The following is a 15,827-nucleotide window of genomic DNA, read 5'->3' as shown; positions in this document are numbered from 1 at the left end:
AGGAGGTCCTTCGGACCCGGAGGATCATTCGACAGCCAACGGTCAAACAGTGAACATGGAATCTTTCGGCTCGTTGTTGTTGGCTATGGGCGTCGGTGGCGAGGGCCTGGACTTTGTCGCTGACCTTCCGGCGGAGGTGTCGCAGACGATATTCGGGTACCTCGACCCCGGCTCTCTGGTGAGCGCCTCCCACGTGTCCCGCAGGTGGTTGGCCGTTTGTCGGGGCGACTCGAAACTCCGTCGACGCGCCCGTCGTCACCTCCGCAGGGAGAAACGCAGGGCGGCCTGGGGTGGCCCGATCGCAATTTTGACTCGCGGTCGCTCCAAGTCCCCCAAGGTGAGTCCTCCACCCCTTCCCCCGTTTGTACCAACCCTCAAGGTTGGATCGTCCTCCCTCGGAGCTAAGAGTACTTTCGTGAGTAGAGTTAGCAGGCCGGCTGCGTCCGCCAAACGTAGCTTAAGGATTTAGGTAAGCGATAGCTTAAGATCCTGACGATTGTTTCGAATTGCATGTATGCATGACAAAAGTAGAATTAAGTCGAGCTCGACTAGTAAGTAGACTAGTTTAAAAATGTAGATATAAGAAATTGATTACAAACATGACAATTATAATTTACAATATGCCTGGTGTACAATTACAAAATAAACTGTTTTTAACTTACTTATCTGATTCACTGTCTTCAATTCACCTTCCTCCACAAAATTATCTTCATCATAAAGAACCAAATTTTATCCATCTCCAGAAATCAGCCATAATATTCACATAACACATCTATACATCAACTAAATTGGATGGTATCAAGCAATAACGTCTTAAAAAAAGTTTTTGAAGAAATCGTGCAAGCGATATATTTTCATATGATGTGGGGGTTACGCTTCAGGTTTTCGCAAAAGCTTGAAAAATTCTTTTTGTCGGTTGAGACGTTTTTGCTTATTACTGTACGATCGGCTCATCGGCTGATAACCTCTCCTAAAGAAGATTGAAATTTATAATCTAAAAGTCGTGAATCTTTTTACCTTTTGCAACTCCGTGCTGCATCGTCGTCGTCCGCTGGAGCCCCTGCACCAGAATCCTAAAACAATTCAAAAAAGAACCGGTCGAGATTAGAAATTGGATAAAATTAAAACCCGTGGAAAGTCAACTTCGCCTCCACACGCTGTATAATTTGACAAACGGAATAATCTATTCGTAATTTGATACGAAGATCCGCGTTTGAAAATTTTCTATTTCGAATCAACAATCTCGACATTTTTCGCGCGGTGTAATAATACAACTCCTGTACAGCAGTCGAATTAGCAGCTGCTGGGATGGGATGAGATTTGCAATGCATTAAAGTAAGGACGGATTCGCGAGATTAATTTCCTGGATGACAATTTCTACCCACGAAATACATACAACGTAATTGAAACGGTGGTGAGATTGTAGTCGTCGCTGCATCGCGTACAGCTTCGACCTCGCGCGCTCGTTTCGTACGAAGTTTTGTATTATAGACGAACGCGAAATACAGCGTGGGCTTTAAGCACCAGCTGTTTATACAATCGGCAACCCTACGGAACAACAACACAACGCCGTCATTTGCAAGACAATACAACACCCGAGGTGTAAGGATGCAATAATGTAGGTACATTGAGTACAAATCGTTTATGAACGCAATAAGACACGACATATATTGCCTCTGCGAATGACGATGGCGTCATAATACCGAGTCACGTTGCATAAATCGACGAAAACATCCGTTGAGCGATTCGGTCACTCGAAATTCTTTCAAAGGTAGAAAAAAAATTTCTGTTCCTACAGAATTGAAAGAGCAGAAGAGAAAAATCGTGGATGGCAATCATTAACGAACTCGCGTTGACGTTAACCTTCGATTTTTTTCTAACACGTCACAGATGTCGAGTTTACATAGATTTTAGTGTAAATACATAAGCGAAGATATTTGTCTTGAATTTGTTTTTTATTTGCGTATAGTCAATACTTGTACCGGGTACGTATTTTTTTCAGTTACACATTTTGATTTTTAGTATATTAGAATTTATATGAATTTACGAATGTGCGGGGAGAATTGATTGCTCTTCCTCTACCATTACTCCCACCGGTACACTTACATATATGCGAAGTAATATTTTCATAGTAAAGTAACCCTATAATTGAATCTCTCGTGTTTCAATCTACGAACTTCGAGTAACAGTGAGGAAGGGGACTACGTCGCGCTGCGACCGCGAAGGTCATCGCGCGGGTACGATAGGCCTGAAATAATAATAAGCAACAAGAAAGGGCTACCGATAACGTGGTCTAAAAAGGAAAAAGAATAACTTGATACTTATTAACTTTGATCGGTGAACACGTACAAGCGAGGTTTGTAGTCGCGTTCTCGGTTCACGTTTTATGGGACTTATGGTCAACGAAGCCAACGAAACGTACATTTTTCATTCCGTCCACATATGAACAATGAATGTACAACGCAATATTGATTACACGCTCGTTGACGGGCTTTTTTTTTCTTATTGTAAGAAGACCGACTGCACATACGCATTCCGTATATATATGTATATAAATATAATGCGTCGGTATCATTTGAAGAATTACTTTCCAAGAGCGTCGAACGCATCTTGTAAAATTCATCTCAAACACTTTGCGGAACAACCTTTTTCACCGGTTCTTGTTTTGACGGGTGTATCAAGCAAAGAACATACATTACGAAATCAAACTGCAGTAAGTACACGAGCCGACAATGAGTATAGCGCAGAAGATCGTCACGGTCGATTATTGCAGCGATCAAGTGGTGCCTCGTAATGGTATGGTAGCGGCGGCAGAACGAGTGAAGATTAAGCACTTTGCTGTTTCACGGTTGACGTCGGTGAGTCTCGGCGACGAACTCGCGGTGCAAGAATCGTACACATCGGCATCATCAGTTTCCGCATTTCAGTGTCTTAATTGAGCGAGGAATTCTCTCGTTTCATTTAGTCCCAGGTCACCGAACTCCTCATTGTGCTAGGAACGAACAAACGAACGAACGAACGTGTTCGTTATTTCTGCAGCAGCGATTGCGCCAAGTCACACTCGCGGATCAACCGAACACGAAGGATAACCGAATCCCTGGCGATCGAAGTGCAGAATTTGGATGACGAAAAAAAATCACACGATAACGAACTGCGGCCCCCGCCACGGTGGGTATATCGCCACAGATCTTTCGATCGCCTAACGAGCATTGTGACGTGGAAACGTGAGAGAGTGAGTTACAACCGAATATCGCAACAATGAGAGCGTGAGTGAGCGGTCAGCGTTTGTCCGGCATGTTTCGGTCTGTTGTTATTCCCAGGGAGATAGGAGTTATTACGTAGGTACATAGAATTTGCACAATGCGTAGGATACGGCCGATTGTAGTGAGTCGAGTGCTGCTGGACGGACACGAGAGAGAAATGATGACAAACGTGATGACTAACCACCCTCCGTGTAGCTTAACGCAACCCTTTGTATCTTCACCCCCTGGATTTTGCATACCGCCGAGGGCATGGTTTGGAGGAGGACGACGAGGGGAGCGGAGGCGCGACGGAAGGTCGGTGGGTACTGGCTAACAAAATGCACTTGCAGAAGGGATCGCATTTTTCAAGTCCGAGTAAAGGGTTCGCCCCGTATTGATTTTAAAGCTTAATTTACCGCGACGCGCGGTGAACGCCCGGTTTTGCAGCTGCGGAAAAACAGAGGGGCAAAATCAGTCAAAACGACGAAAATATAACGACCAAATGTACCGCCGGAGGACCCGAAATTTGATCCCACTAGATTTTTATAATTTTCCGTTCTGCTCGAATTGGATTATCTCTCATTTATCCTCGTCATGGATTCAAACTCGGATTCAATTCAGTTTTTCCCGATACAATAGCCGACTCGGTCATTCCTTCGTATCTACAAATTATCTGATTCTCAGTTGCAAATTAAAGTCGACGAACTGTCTACTTATAGCGGAGATACAAAACTATCCGCTGAATTATTATTATATGGCTTCATTAAATCCTATAAGAAGATTACATCGACGATTTATCACGCGCCGGGGTTGTCCGGCAAAACGAGTTTCATCGAGTGTTGATTCAAATGTCTAAATCCTAAGCACCCGATTAATGGACGGCAACGATCGATCGAACACATCATCGATTTATATCAATGTCACCGAGAAGGCTGGACACTTCCGAAAGTTTCGAACATGAAGGTACTATAAACGAAACAAAAAGAGGGTACGATTGCGGCAGAGTTTTCCACTCGAAAAAAGTAGAATCATAGATATATACAAGCTTCTTCAGCTGCTCTACCGACTTGTAAGTCGAAACTTCTTTAAATTCTTTCTTCTTCTTATTTATCTCTTTCATCATCTACTCGACCAAGAGCTGTCTCTGAAGTTGATTCATCGCCATTCTCGGATCCTCCAAAGTTCGAGGATTCGAGTTACAGTCCAACTTGATGCGAGAATTCCTCTAGAGTCGGAAGTAATTCTTTCACTCTGTCACGTAAAGATGAGTTCATTCGTTCGGGAAGCACCGATCGTCGTCTCCGTCCTCGCAAAAATTCGTGTATAATGAGCGTCTCACGACAACGAATCGCTCGCCAAGATGAAGAAAAAAGAAGTCCTGCAAACGCGAGAACAAACCAGAAACCTAAAAAGCACAATCGCGGTAATCTCCAATCGAAATATCATGGGCGAATACGTTTATCGTCGCACATCGTCCGTCTACTGGGTTTCGGCGTTCGATATCCAGCAAGTTGCGTTCGAGAATCCAAAAATCGTGCGACGTTCAAACATTTAAAATCGTCAATTTGCGTCTTTGGACCGAATCCGATGGACATCGCTTCAGATGCACTTCAGCTGAACCAAAACCGAAACCTAAACGTTACCTACCCGCACCTAGCGCACTTCGTGCGTAGTTTCAAACTCTTACGCACGTCTGCTTGGTCCCTCTGTTTTCCCCCTGATCCTTTGGGCTTTGTAACGCGAGGATTAACCCGTCAAGAGGGCTCGAAATTCAGCTCAGGGGTGACTACGCGCTCCTTTACATCTCCCTGCACGCTACGCGCTGCACGTAAGAAGATTTATCAAGTTCCGTTTGATTCACGATTTTGAACTGTCAATGGAACGGACGAAATGATCGTTGAGCATTTTTTCGTTACACGGAAGTAAAAGAATGCTCGTCGAGTAACAACGTTCGAATAACGAGTCGTCCTTCGCATTTCGAGACCCGAATCGAAGCGTCGGAATTTCGGGATTCGGTAAAAACCACTTTGTTCGAATTATTCGGAACAATGAAACGAACAAAATGCACGGACCTCCGACCCTCTTCGTGACGACTTTAAGGCTTAACTCTGCGAAGAGCTTGACTCACAGAGGCTTATAATCCGAGAATATAATGGTAAAACTCGTACGTGTATATATAAGTGTAAAGTCTACATCGTAACGCTGTGCCCCGGGCATGGCATAAGCTAAGTCAGAGCACTCGGCGGTGTACCTACGTGTATTTCGCAGTTGCAGTGGGTATGTAACCACATCTGTTTCTCTCGCTTGTCATCTTAATGCGGTAGCGGTATGAAAAAAAAATGAAAAAAAAATGAAAAAATGAAAAAAATGAAAAATAAATAAGAATAAAAATAAAAATAAAAATGGAAAGAGAGAGAGAGAGAGAGAGAAAAAAATTGCGGAAACTTGTTGAAGTAATAAACGGGATTAAGTCTGAAGTTGAATTGCCGCTGCCGCTGCAAATGCCAAAGCAGCGGCGTTAATTATGAAACGATTCCTGCCATGCAGCAGAGGATAAGCCAGCCTGAGTAGGTATTTCAATAGTATAAGGATTAAATTATACCCTTCTGCGATGCTGCACGGAGCAACCGTACCGCGGTCGTGCGTGTACCTAATGTGAGTTACATCGTCTCTGCGAGCAAAAAAAACCTGCACTAAAATGAAAGTAGATGCATTCAATGAGAACTATACTCCGCAAAGCGTGAACAACAAAACTAACAAAAAGTAACTTGAACGTGAGTAAGAAAAGTGGAAAATATCGCGGTACTTTTCGTTGTCTACTTTCTTTGAAATCGCGACGAGAAACGATGCGTCGCGACGGAAACAAAGAACAGCATCGATCTTGCTCGGAAGAGAAGAAAACGTAGAAAATGGCGCTTCTTTTGCGAATGACGTCTCCACTGACTGTAGATAACACCGCCGACTATAGTGGGCATGTGCGATGTTTCCAAATCAAGTTTTTTTCCGATATCTCTGAAGCGCAGACGCTTTTCAATTTCTCCGCTCTCACACCTTTTGAGGATTATAACTCCCGCCGTCCAAGAATCTCACTTCTCGTCTCTATCGTACGGTACGGTGCGAGGAAAACTGCGAAACGCGATCTCCAAAAATTAAAAAAAAACTCACGACTTCTGACGAAGAGAAAAAAATTCATCACTGGCGAAATCGGATTTCGATTAGTAGGTCGTACAAATTACCCTTCGGAGTCTCTCGACTATGTATTTACGGTCGATGGCAAATTCTCGTACCAGGACTATTAGATTCCGCATCGGTCATATCGACCGGGGAGGAAAACTTGTCATGAGAGACCCGCGACGGTGCGTCGCGGATACGATGATATTTGTTCGCGTAGTCGGGAGAATGGTCAACGATAAGAATCTGAAGGCAGATCCTCGGTTATAAGGCGTATTTTACATAGCAGTACCGAGGAGCGGAGTGCAGCTATGCGGTCGCGTAGATACCTATACACACGCGAAATATAAATAGCCCTGGCTATTACGGCGGCGAGTAATTTCCAAGTCTTGTTGGAGGTAGCTTAAAATAGAACCTTTCACACGGTGAAAAGAAGATCACGGCTTTTTAATTGCGTCTTTCAAGGCGAGCCGAGAACCGGCCAGCGCAGTGCCGCGCCTGCTTTTCTGTTTCTCTTCTTCTGCAGCGGAGTAGCTGATTCTCAACAATTTTATCCGGTTGCCGGTGCACGCGGAGGACGAAGAACCGATCGCCCGAAGCGCCCTGCCTCCGATCCAGCTGAGAAACTGGCGAGTAGTGTCTCGCGAATCGGAAGACGAGAAATGAGTTAAAACTTCAAATGAGTTAAACCGAGCGATTCTTTGACTCCGGGAGGCACTGGTCGGTACCACCGGAACTCTACCGAATGCGAGTCGCCTCAAGAGTCTCAACACTCTGTCCGGCCAGCGGCGGCAGCGACAACCGCTGCAAGTTGAGTCTCCTGCAGAAACGTCGTCCGCATTTGGACTCCGTGTCAGACTCCTTTTTAGGTAACTCCTTGCGCACCTGATGAAGCGTTATGACAAATGAACGACATTGTCGTCGGCCTTGACTTCGTAATACATCGTCTGGTTCGGAGGAGAACTTTACTCCGATACACCGGACACTATTTTCCTTGGGTAACATCCTTCGGCGTGGTTCGTCGATTAGATGATTACGGCACATGGTCGAAATTGTATGAGTGTTGAAAGAGCTTGCACTGAATCGAGGGTTTGAAGTCTGGCGAATCGGAATCTGATGTAGAGTAAATGGATTTCGACGCGTATTTAGAGCAGAGAGCCTATTTTCGCTTGCATCGGGCGAAATCACTTGAAAAACTTTTTCTAGACGGACGCCGTAGTGGTGCGTTACACGTTAAAATGAAAAGCGGATATTATCCAGAAGTTAATCTGCTTTTCATGCCCGCCCAACTCATCCGCGGAGTCCTTTCGGAGTGTAATGTTGAAACTGCGGATCCGGCGAACGCTCGCGAAGACGCGATAGGGGAGAGACGAAGACACGGGGAAGAACCATTAGCGGAACATCAGCGAAAGATTAAAGCGATTCGGTTTGCGTTCGCTATCACTTGTACGCGATTCACGCGTTCGTCTAAACGATTCGCTTACAGGGTGTTCCATTTTCGTCGATACATCCGCTGAATCTGCATCTACGTAAATTCCACCTATCAACGAACAGAATGAGATGGAGTTTCCGTCGTCGGTGCCGCAAACTCCGGAAAATCCATAAGAGTCACGCTACTGTTAGTAGATCACCGGCGTTTGGGTAACGACGTGACGTAGTAGGTGCATCGCGGATGAGTTTTCCATCTGGATATACATTCGAATCTCGTACGGGGTGATCGGGAGGATGTCGAAGTTGTTCCCGAGCGAGGAATCATTGCAGGATACAAGTATGTACGTGCATATCGTAGACCAGGAACTCGTTCGTAGGCCAACTTGCTGGTTCTAGGTACACCGCGCAGTGTGAAGTAAGTATAAACCGAGTGCCCACGCTCGCCTACTTTCCCATAATTCTTCTCCCGCAGCGTCGTTTGCTGTCGCTGGCTCCCGGTGCAGCTCGCTAACGGCAGCAACGTGAGCGCTCCTCTTTTATATCTATTTTGTCAGGATCATCGAGAGTAATCATTCGTTTCGCTTACGTAACTCCGGTGGTGGTTAGTTCGTTCGTTCGTTCGTTCGTTCGTTCGCTTTATGCGCGCATCGCTAAACTCGATCTTCGCTTTATTTATTGCCGTAACTCACGATCACGTTCCGAGGTAGGTGTACGACGCGATCGAGTGATATGCGGCAAACCTGGTCTATATTTATGGCCGACAAATCGTTCCCATCGAATTTTCGTCTCGCTATGCTAAAATCTTGAAACAGATTTGTTCTTTCTCTTTTGGAGACTTTCAAAGTTTTCATCGATCAAAAACGCACGGAAAATAAACCCCGAGGGGCCGAATTATCGGGCCATGCATCAAATTCTCGCTCTACGAGTGCCATTAGCGTAAAGTCTGCTCCGTCGTCAGGACCAAGTTGGCTCAAAGGCGCAGCCTACAGCGGACTGTTTGCTGCTGACGTGAACCGCTGCTACCGTACCGCTGACTGCTGGCAACCGGGCGATTCGAGCTTTTCTATACGTGACTCTGATGGAGATCACTTTCGTCGTTTTTTTTTTTTTTTTTTCTTCGAGTTTCACGATCCTCGTCTATTCGCGCCGAGTTTCTAGTCCGTGTTTGCCGCTGCCCAGATCCCCGTGACGCTTTTCTCTCAATGGACGGATTCTGTTCGTAACTCGTCCTACTGTCCAACGGAATTGTGAGCACTCCGGCGTCGATTTTTGTTCGCTTTGAATCCCGAACGGTTCGAATCCACTCGACGTTATTATGCGTCGCGTGAACAGAAAAAGCCAATTGCGGATGTCAAGTCTCGCCTGTATACATCAAACTGACGAACGAGCCGATCGTCCTTACCCAAAAACACGCGAAAGTTTCCGCTTGATTTTTCACACCGAGGTCGGGTTGCAGGTAAAAAACTCCTAACGGCGGACCGCGTTGCGTCACCACTGACAATATATGATTAAATTATAGCCGTGCTCTGAACGTTTTATTTATAATACCGTATAACCGTAGCTGTTGTTAGAGCGGTTATTTGCTCGCGTAATACCACCTTGCAATTATGTTGATGTATAACTATAATTTTTATTCTATTTCCTAGGTGAAATATAGCAGTTTTACGGTATGTTTTATTCTCGTTTTGTAAGCTCGTTTCATTCGCTTCTTGAGGTTTTTTTTATAAAATATTAATTCTGCATCACAAAGGATTTTTACATACGTTTTTTTTTCTTTTTCTCTTTTCATTTTAATACTTTCAAGACCTCGCTGTCCCGTTGCATCGCGTCGTATTTTATTTCTAACAATTAGACTGCGAGACACAAGAATGACTTCTAATAATTAGGGCCTCATCTAGTGTACGTATCACGGTTACTATCTAACTCTTGCGTACGTTATTGCATTTATGGTATTAACATAACGCAGTTATATTCCTCGAAATACCTGCAGCTGACAAACCAACGTTGGCGTCAAATTGTTATAATAATCTACGTCGGTAAGTGAATTTGTTTTTCTCCTCTTTGTGACGCGAGAGACTATACACAAGGCATACCCATATGCCTATACGTTAGTAGCTACCTGATTATGCGGGAGAAAATTTTTTTTATCGAGTACAACACTTGAAATTATTGAAACATTTACACAATTAGATTGAAAAACTAATCGCAAGACATTGAAACTTTCAACTGTCGAATACGTCGGCGGGTGATTGTACGATAAATTTTTTTTCTGCATAACCCGAAGACTACTGTAGTGGATCGATTAAGGGAATGAGATAATCGAATGACGGTTACGGATTCGATTCGCTTAGAAAGTTGGCTAGCAAAATGACTAGGCCGGGATCACGCCTAGAGTGGATATTAGGCGAGACGAAACGATCTGCAAGTAAACGACGGAACGACGTGCACATAATCCGTACGTACGTATTCATTTCTCTGCTTTCCTATGACAAATTGCCTACGTTAACCGGCGTGATTTTCCTCGACACCTTTTTATGCCCATCTCAAGGGACGACGTGATAAATCGAGTCTTGATGGTCACGGCCGTAGAACTTACCGGAGATTCGACAAAAAGCAACGGAATTATCCGCGTAAGACGCGTACACGCTCGCGGCCTTTTTTTTTATTTCGGATGAAAAAGACGCGTGTACAACGCGGTGACAATTTCATCCGCCGGAGGATAAAAAGACGAACGAATCGATCAGCGGGAAGAAAAACGAGGATTGCAAATTAATTTGTACGTGCAAGTTTTTTTTCTCCGTGTGTTTCGGTTCGATGAATAATAGAAATTTGGAGGGAATAGCGGGTATTCGTAGAGGGTGCGCGTGCGGTATAACTTTAAAAAGGAATCGTTCATCCGGACACATCCGTATACACGCCCTGCGGCGTCAAGGGGGAAACGGTGGATCAATTCGAATCCAGTTCGTCGAGTGGATCGTGCATCGCGTTTCGATTGACTTCATTTCCTACTAGATATTAATACGTGATGTTATAACCGCAACGCTAGTTACTCGCGTACCTTTTATCGCCGCTGTGTCGATAATTTGCCTAAAATCAAACCCGACCCCCGTCGTTTCGATCGGGTTATTCAGTTCCACCGCGATGCACGTGTGCAGACGTTATAACGCAGAATATTGTTCATACATATACATGTATGTATAATGCGTCTATCTCTCTATTTGCTTCGTGAATTATTAAAATTAAAAATCTCACCGATCAGGAATATAATTATACAGACGGTGTATAAATCGTGCGTGACTTTCGATTAACGACGTCGCGTACCTTTATAATAGTCGGGCGATACGAGAAATAATGAATTAATATAATTTTCCCTCGTTGATTAGAAAGAATGTAAAAGGAAGAGAAATAAGAGGCAAAAAACTGATCTCGCGAGCGTCGATACGAGACCGTGTGTGATCCATATAGGCGTGGTGCACGATCCCCGTCCAAACGTGGAAATTGTCGGGAGATCGAGTAGCTCGAACCATTAATGAACGCATTTCTCGTCTGGTGCGGCGGGCAGCTATGACCAGTCTTATTACGCCGGCTCGCCTTCCTCGTCATAATAAGATGCAAATAGGCCGGTTAATGCGTCGAAAGAGGAGAGCAGAGAGATATCGGTACGGTTAACGAGATGATTCGGCCGTAAAGTCGCGCATGTAACGACACGACCCGTGGGCGGCTTGAACGGTCTTCGGACTCGAAAAGCTCTTGATCTCCGCCGCTCAATCGAGTCGTTCATCCCATCAGACTTCGTCTGTCCGACTGCACTGATACGAATTGACGGACGGATACAGAGACTTTTACGCAGAGACGAGAAAAAAAAAAAATTAATCGTCGTCGGAAACAGAAGCTCGGCGAACGATATAGTTCTCACCGATTAATCATCATGCGAAGTGTACACCCCCGAAATTTTTTCTCATATATATAATTCTATAAATGTCTGGAAATTTTTTCCCTACAATTTATATCGGAGAAAAGAAGTGAGAGAACTTGGCGGTATATAATTGTTGTTTTTTTTTCGGTCACCCTATCAAGTTGAAATGGGATACCTTGTATATCGTATATACGTATTACCTGTTTGTCAGAGATGCCGCTACGCGCGTGAGAATTCCGTTTAATTACATATTTTTTTTTTTTTTTTCTTTGTCACCGTTTGCATCATTATACAAGCTTATAGGTTTCATTCGCGGAATCCCCTCGAATGCGATACGTGAAACGGTTAAATGCGAAATAAAAAGTATAAAAAGCCAGTCGGACACCTCGTGGTGAAAGAAGTAGAGAGTAGAAACTTTTTTTTTTCTCTGTGTACTTAGCGCAATACGAATATACGTTGGCCACCTGCAGCAGCTGTGCAGTATAGTACATATACCCGATCCTTGAACATATATCATTCGAAAATGATGGATCGTTGTAATTTTCAAACAAAAGTACACGCCCAACGCCGTGGTCTTCGATTTTTTTCCCTCGGTATCGCATTATTCGCCACTGCATCGTTCCGTATAAGGGATCCCCGCAGAAGAAAAGAGGGTGCGAGTTTCCATAATAATTTCGTACAAGTAATAGAAAAATGAACCCTGTACTCTTATAGTTTTTGAACAAAAGAGATCACATTCGATTATTGTCAATAGGTGATTCCGTTAATTTTTTACGCACTTGGAGAATGCAATTGTAATGAAGTTCCATATAAGTACATTCGAATGCTGCACCGCAGATATATAAACAAAAAAAAAAAACCAAACAAACATACATTAATTGTTGCGTAAGCGCAACGGCGGCAACGCAGAGTTATAAGAGGGCCCTTGGCACGCCAAGACGCGTAACATTAATTGAATTTAATTAGGTATATTGCGGTGCGTATGTGACGCAAAAATTGGCACGAACAGAACTCGAACAATGCGTAACGGTTATGCCTATGTGAACCTCCTGACGGTACACATATGAGCTGCAATAGCGATAATAAAAAAAGCCACATGACTTACAATTAGAAACCCCATACCATATTTGATGTGCGGAACGGAATAATGTCGGAAATTTTGATACCCGGTCGTATAGACGGTGAAAAAAATTCCGTCCGTTTCATGCACGAAATCTAACGAGTTTCTTGAAAATTTATCTCCCGGATAGATACCATTTTTTTTTAACTAGTCAACTTATATAAGTTATATCCGATAATTTCTTACTTTAGCTGAAACTTTTTCACAATACTGCGCGACCCTTCGTCCCCTGCAGTTCGAACGTTGTCCGGGTATTTTATCTTCGCCCCAAAAAATGGTGGCCCAGGGCGAAGGAGGTTCGGGAGCCGCGGGCGGTGGCAAAACGTAAAGCATCGCGCTTTTCTGTTTGAATAAGATCATGACTTTCGCACGACTTTGGCGACACTGAATTTTAAAATCGATTCACCATATCGCAATTTTCACAAATTTATACTGTAAATATAACACGATACAAGACTGTCCACAGCTGATCAAGTTACAGTCGATAACGTCCACAATTCTACCGAACACCTGCCCTACGAGTCTTTTATATTTTCAAGTCCCACACCCTGATTGAAGAAGGCCGATTGCGTTTCAAGCGTGAAAAAAGGGTTATAGAATACAGAAAAAAAAAAACAGAGACACCCGAATTATCACGGCAAATTAAACAACCAGTTGCGCGGTGAAACCAGATGAAGGGCTCTCTTGAATATATCGATTACACTTCGCTTTAAATCTGTGAGAAAGCCACCTAATCAAATTCGTCTCTTTGTGTATTTGTTTCAACAGAACTTGGCATACGTATCATCGTGTTCGGTCGTAGAAAAATGTCATCGGAGCGAGCAAAGATCGAGTTTCAAATGCAGAGTATGCGGCGTACGTGGCACGTCAGTCGTACTTGAAATAATTCTGACGTTCTTGATTTTATGGGGCGAGAGCGAGGCGCGCGCGCTCGTCAATCACGACGATACACCGCATAGAGAAAAGCGATTCGGCGGTATCCCGTGGATGTCTTCGGCAAACCGCGCGGAGACCGACTGAAACTGGGAAGCTGCCGCTTCTGGTTTTCAGCCTCTTCCTCGCTCGGTCGCTGGCACAAACTCCGCCAGTTCGCTCTCGTCTCTTCCGTACTTCTCTTTTTACTCTTATCCTGCTTCCGAACGACGGACCGCGTTTCTGCAATCTACTTCGGTCTACTCACTCGACGCACTCGACGACGCCTCGTCTACCCACCCCGCAACGATGGGCGTCGCGACGTCACGCCGAAAAGAGGGGTTTGGGTAGTTGGACCGATGGGGAAAAACAAACGCAGAAGAAGACGACGCGACGTAGCTGTGGTCGCGTAGCTTTTTCGCTTTTACGGATATTCGACGCCGGATAAACGGACCTCGCGGACCTGGATTCTGCAATGGGCATGGTAACGTGCGCGATAAAACATTGAGAAAGATTTAAGAGACGTAACTCTGCTCGTATCGGTATAAATGGTTTGAATTTTACGAATCAAAGTTCAAAGTTTCGGTGGAATTTATAGCGAATCAGTTCGAGTTTACCAAGGTCTTATCTGCGTTATTTTCGCTTAAACAACCCGCGTGTTCGACAATTTTTTGCCCTATATCTCAAAGATGTAAGTATCTCGAATCATACGAACGCGATGATACTATAATTAACGGTGCAGTGTTTTTAGGCGAGATTTTTTGTTTACAGTGAATCACGTTGTTTCTCTGTAGTATCCAAAATTCAGCTGATATCACTTTATTACGCAGCTATGGATCAAGAATGACTTCGTTAACATTACGAATAAAAATGCAAAAAAAAAAAAAAAAAAAACAAACCTATCAGTTATTATCTTTCGCAATCACCAGGAGCTGAACTGCACTCGTTAAATGACTCACAATCAGACGATTAATCGAAATGAATAGAGAAGTGTTGTGTACGTGTAAGTTAACACGCGCATATCGGCGATTCGAATAAATAATAGAACAAATAATCGATCGGGTCGATTCAAGAGTTGTTTAAATACTCGAGTAAATTAGCAAAAATTTTTATCGCAACACCGTGGCCTTCGAAAGCCACTGACAATAAATTAATCAGCGGAAAAATCAGATGAAATCAACATGAACGAATGACCGTAATAGGTGGATTGGTTCTATTTGAAAATTACTTCACCATTGCAGCTGATCGGAGCGTTTCGTACCGTAGCCATACAGAGACAAGTTGTCAATAAATATAATCAAGAGTTAATCAAACTCTTGGAGTTCACTGTAGACGATGATTTTAACCGACTACCAGGTTAGACGTCAAACATTGACAGATATGGCATCGTGAAGAGAGACTGTCACAAGGCTGATTAGCGAGGATCGAAACGTTATAGATTTGCTCCCTTACATGAAGGAATAATCAGAATTACACGTTGTCATAACCAACGGGGATGTGCACAAATGACAAGCGCTAAAGCAGAAAACGCGCTTTGTTTTTCATTATTTCCTACCGTGCAGCGCGTTTCAGGTATGATTAGTTCGAGAACGACATTGACGAGTAAACGGAGGTTAAGATTGGAGTAATTAATTAAACAGTGTGTTTTTGGTCAGAATGTGTGTACAAATAAGTAGCCAGTATATGTATAGGTATAGAATCAAGTGGTGAGAACCGAGTGTTGGATATACACAGAAATATTGTTTGTGTGGGTGTTTGGATGTATGAGTAACTATAGTTGGGGAATGCAAAACTCACCGAACTCTGAGGCGAGCTGGTAACGCTGGGCGAACGTTGCACGGTAACCAAAGCCATGTTTTTTTGTTAACTAAAGTCACTAATAATTTACACTGTCACTAATCACTAGCGGGGATATAATCACACCGTCAAAACGACGCGTCAACGTTCATATTTCGATAACGTCAAACAGTATCACGCTCGCGGTAGCCATGTTCAATACACCTCTTGCAAAAAGCATCGTAACCTGTACGGCGCA

General features: G+C 43.9%; 1 protein-coding gene across 6 annotated transcripts in view; it reads right to left on the bottom strand.

The window, feature by feature from the left end:
• The window catches only part of LOC105690570 (protein phosphatase Slingshot), a 110,236-nt gene extending 94,427 nt beyond the window's left edge, over window positions 1-15,809 (bottom strand). For 3 of the 6 annotated variants that reach the window (XM_048652711.1, XM_048652710.1, XM_012408481.3), the window contains exons 1-2: window positions 15,590-15,809; window positions 1,018-1,073 (exon numbers count right to left, since the gene is read on the bottom strand). In XM_048652711.1, coding sequence (XP_048508668.1) covers window positions 1,018-1,039 — 22 coding nt within the window. In that variant the 5' untranslated portion in view covers window positions 1,040-1,073; window positions 15,590-15,809. Of the gene's footprint in view, window positions 1-1,017; window positions 1,074-13,066; window positions 13,877-15,589 lie in introns of those variants that run through there. The other 3 variants (XM_048652709.1, XM_012408474.3, XM_048652712.1) reach the window with 3 other exon arrangements.
• Window positions 15,810-15,827: the final 18 nt, after the last annotated feature.

Source organism: Athalia rosae, chromosome 3, assembly GCF_917208135.1.
Source record: "Athalia rosae chromosome 3, iyAthRosa1.1, whole genome shotgun sequence".
Lineage (NCBI taxonomy): Eukaryota > Metazoa > Arthropoda > Insecta > Hymenoptera > Athaliidae > Athalia > Athalia rosae.
The sequence above is the reverse complement of the archived record's forward strand: the minus strand, read 5'-3'. Positions and strand labels throughout refer to the sequence as shown.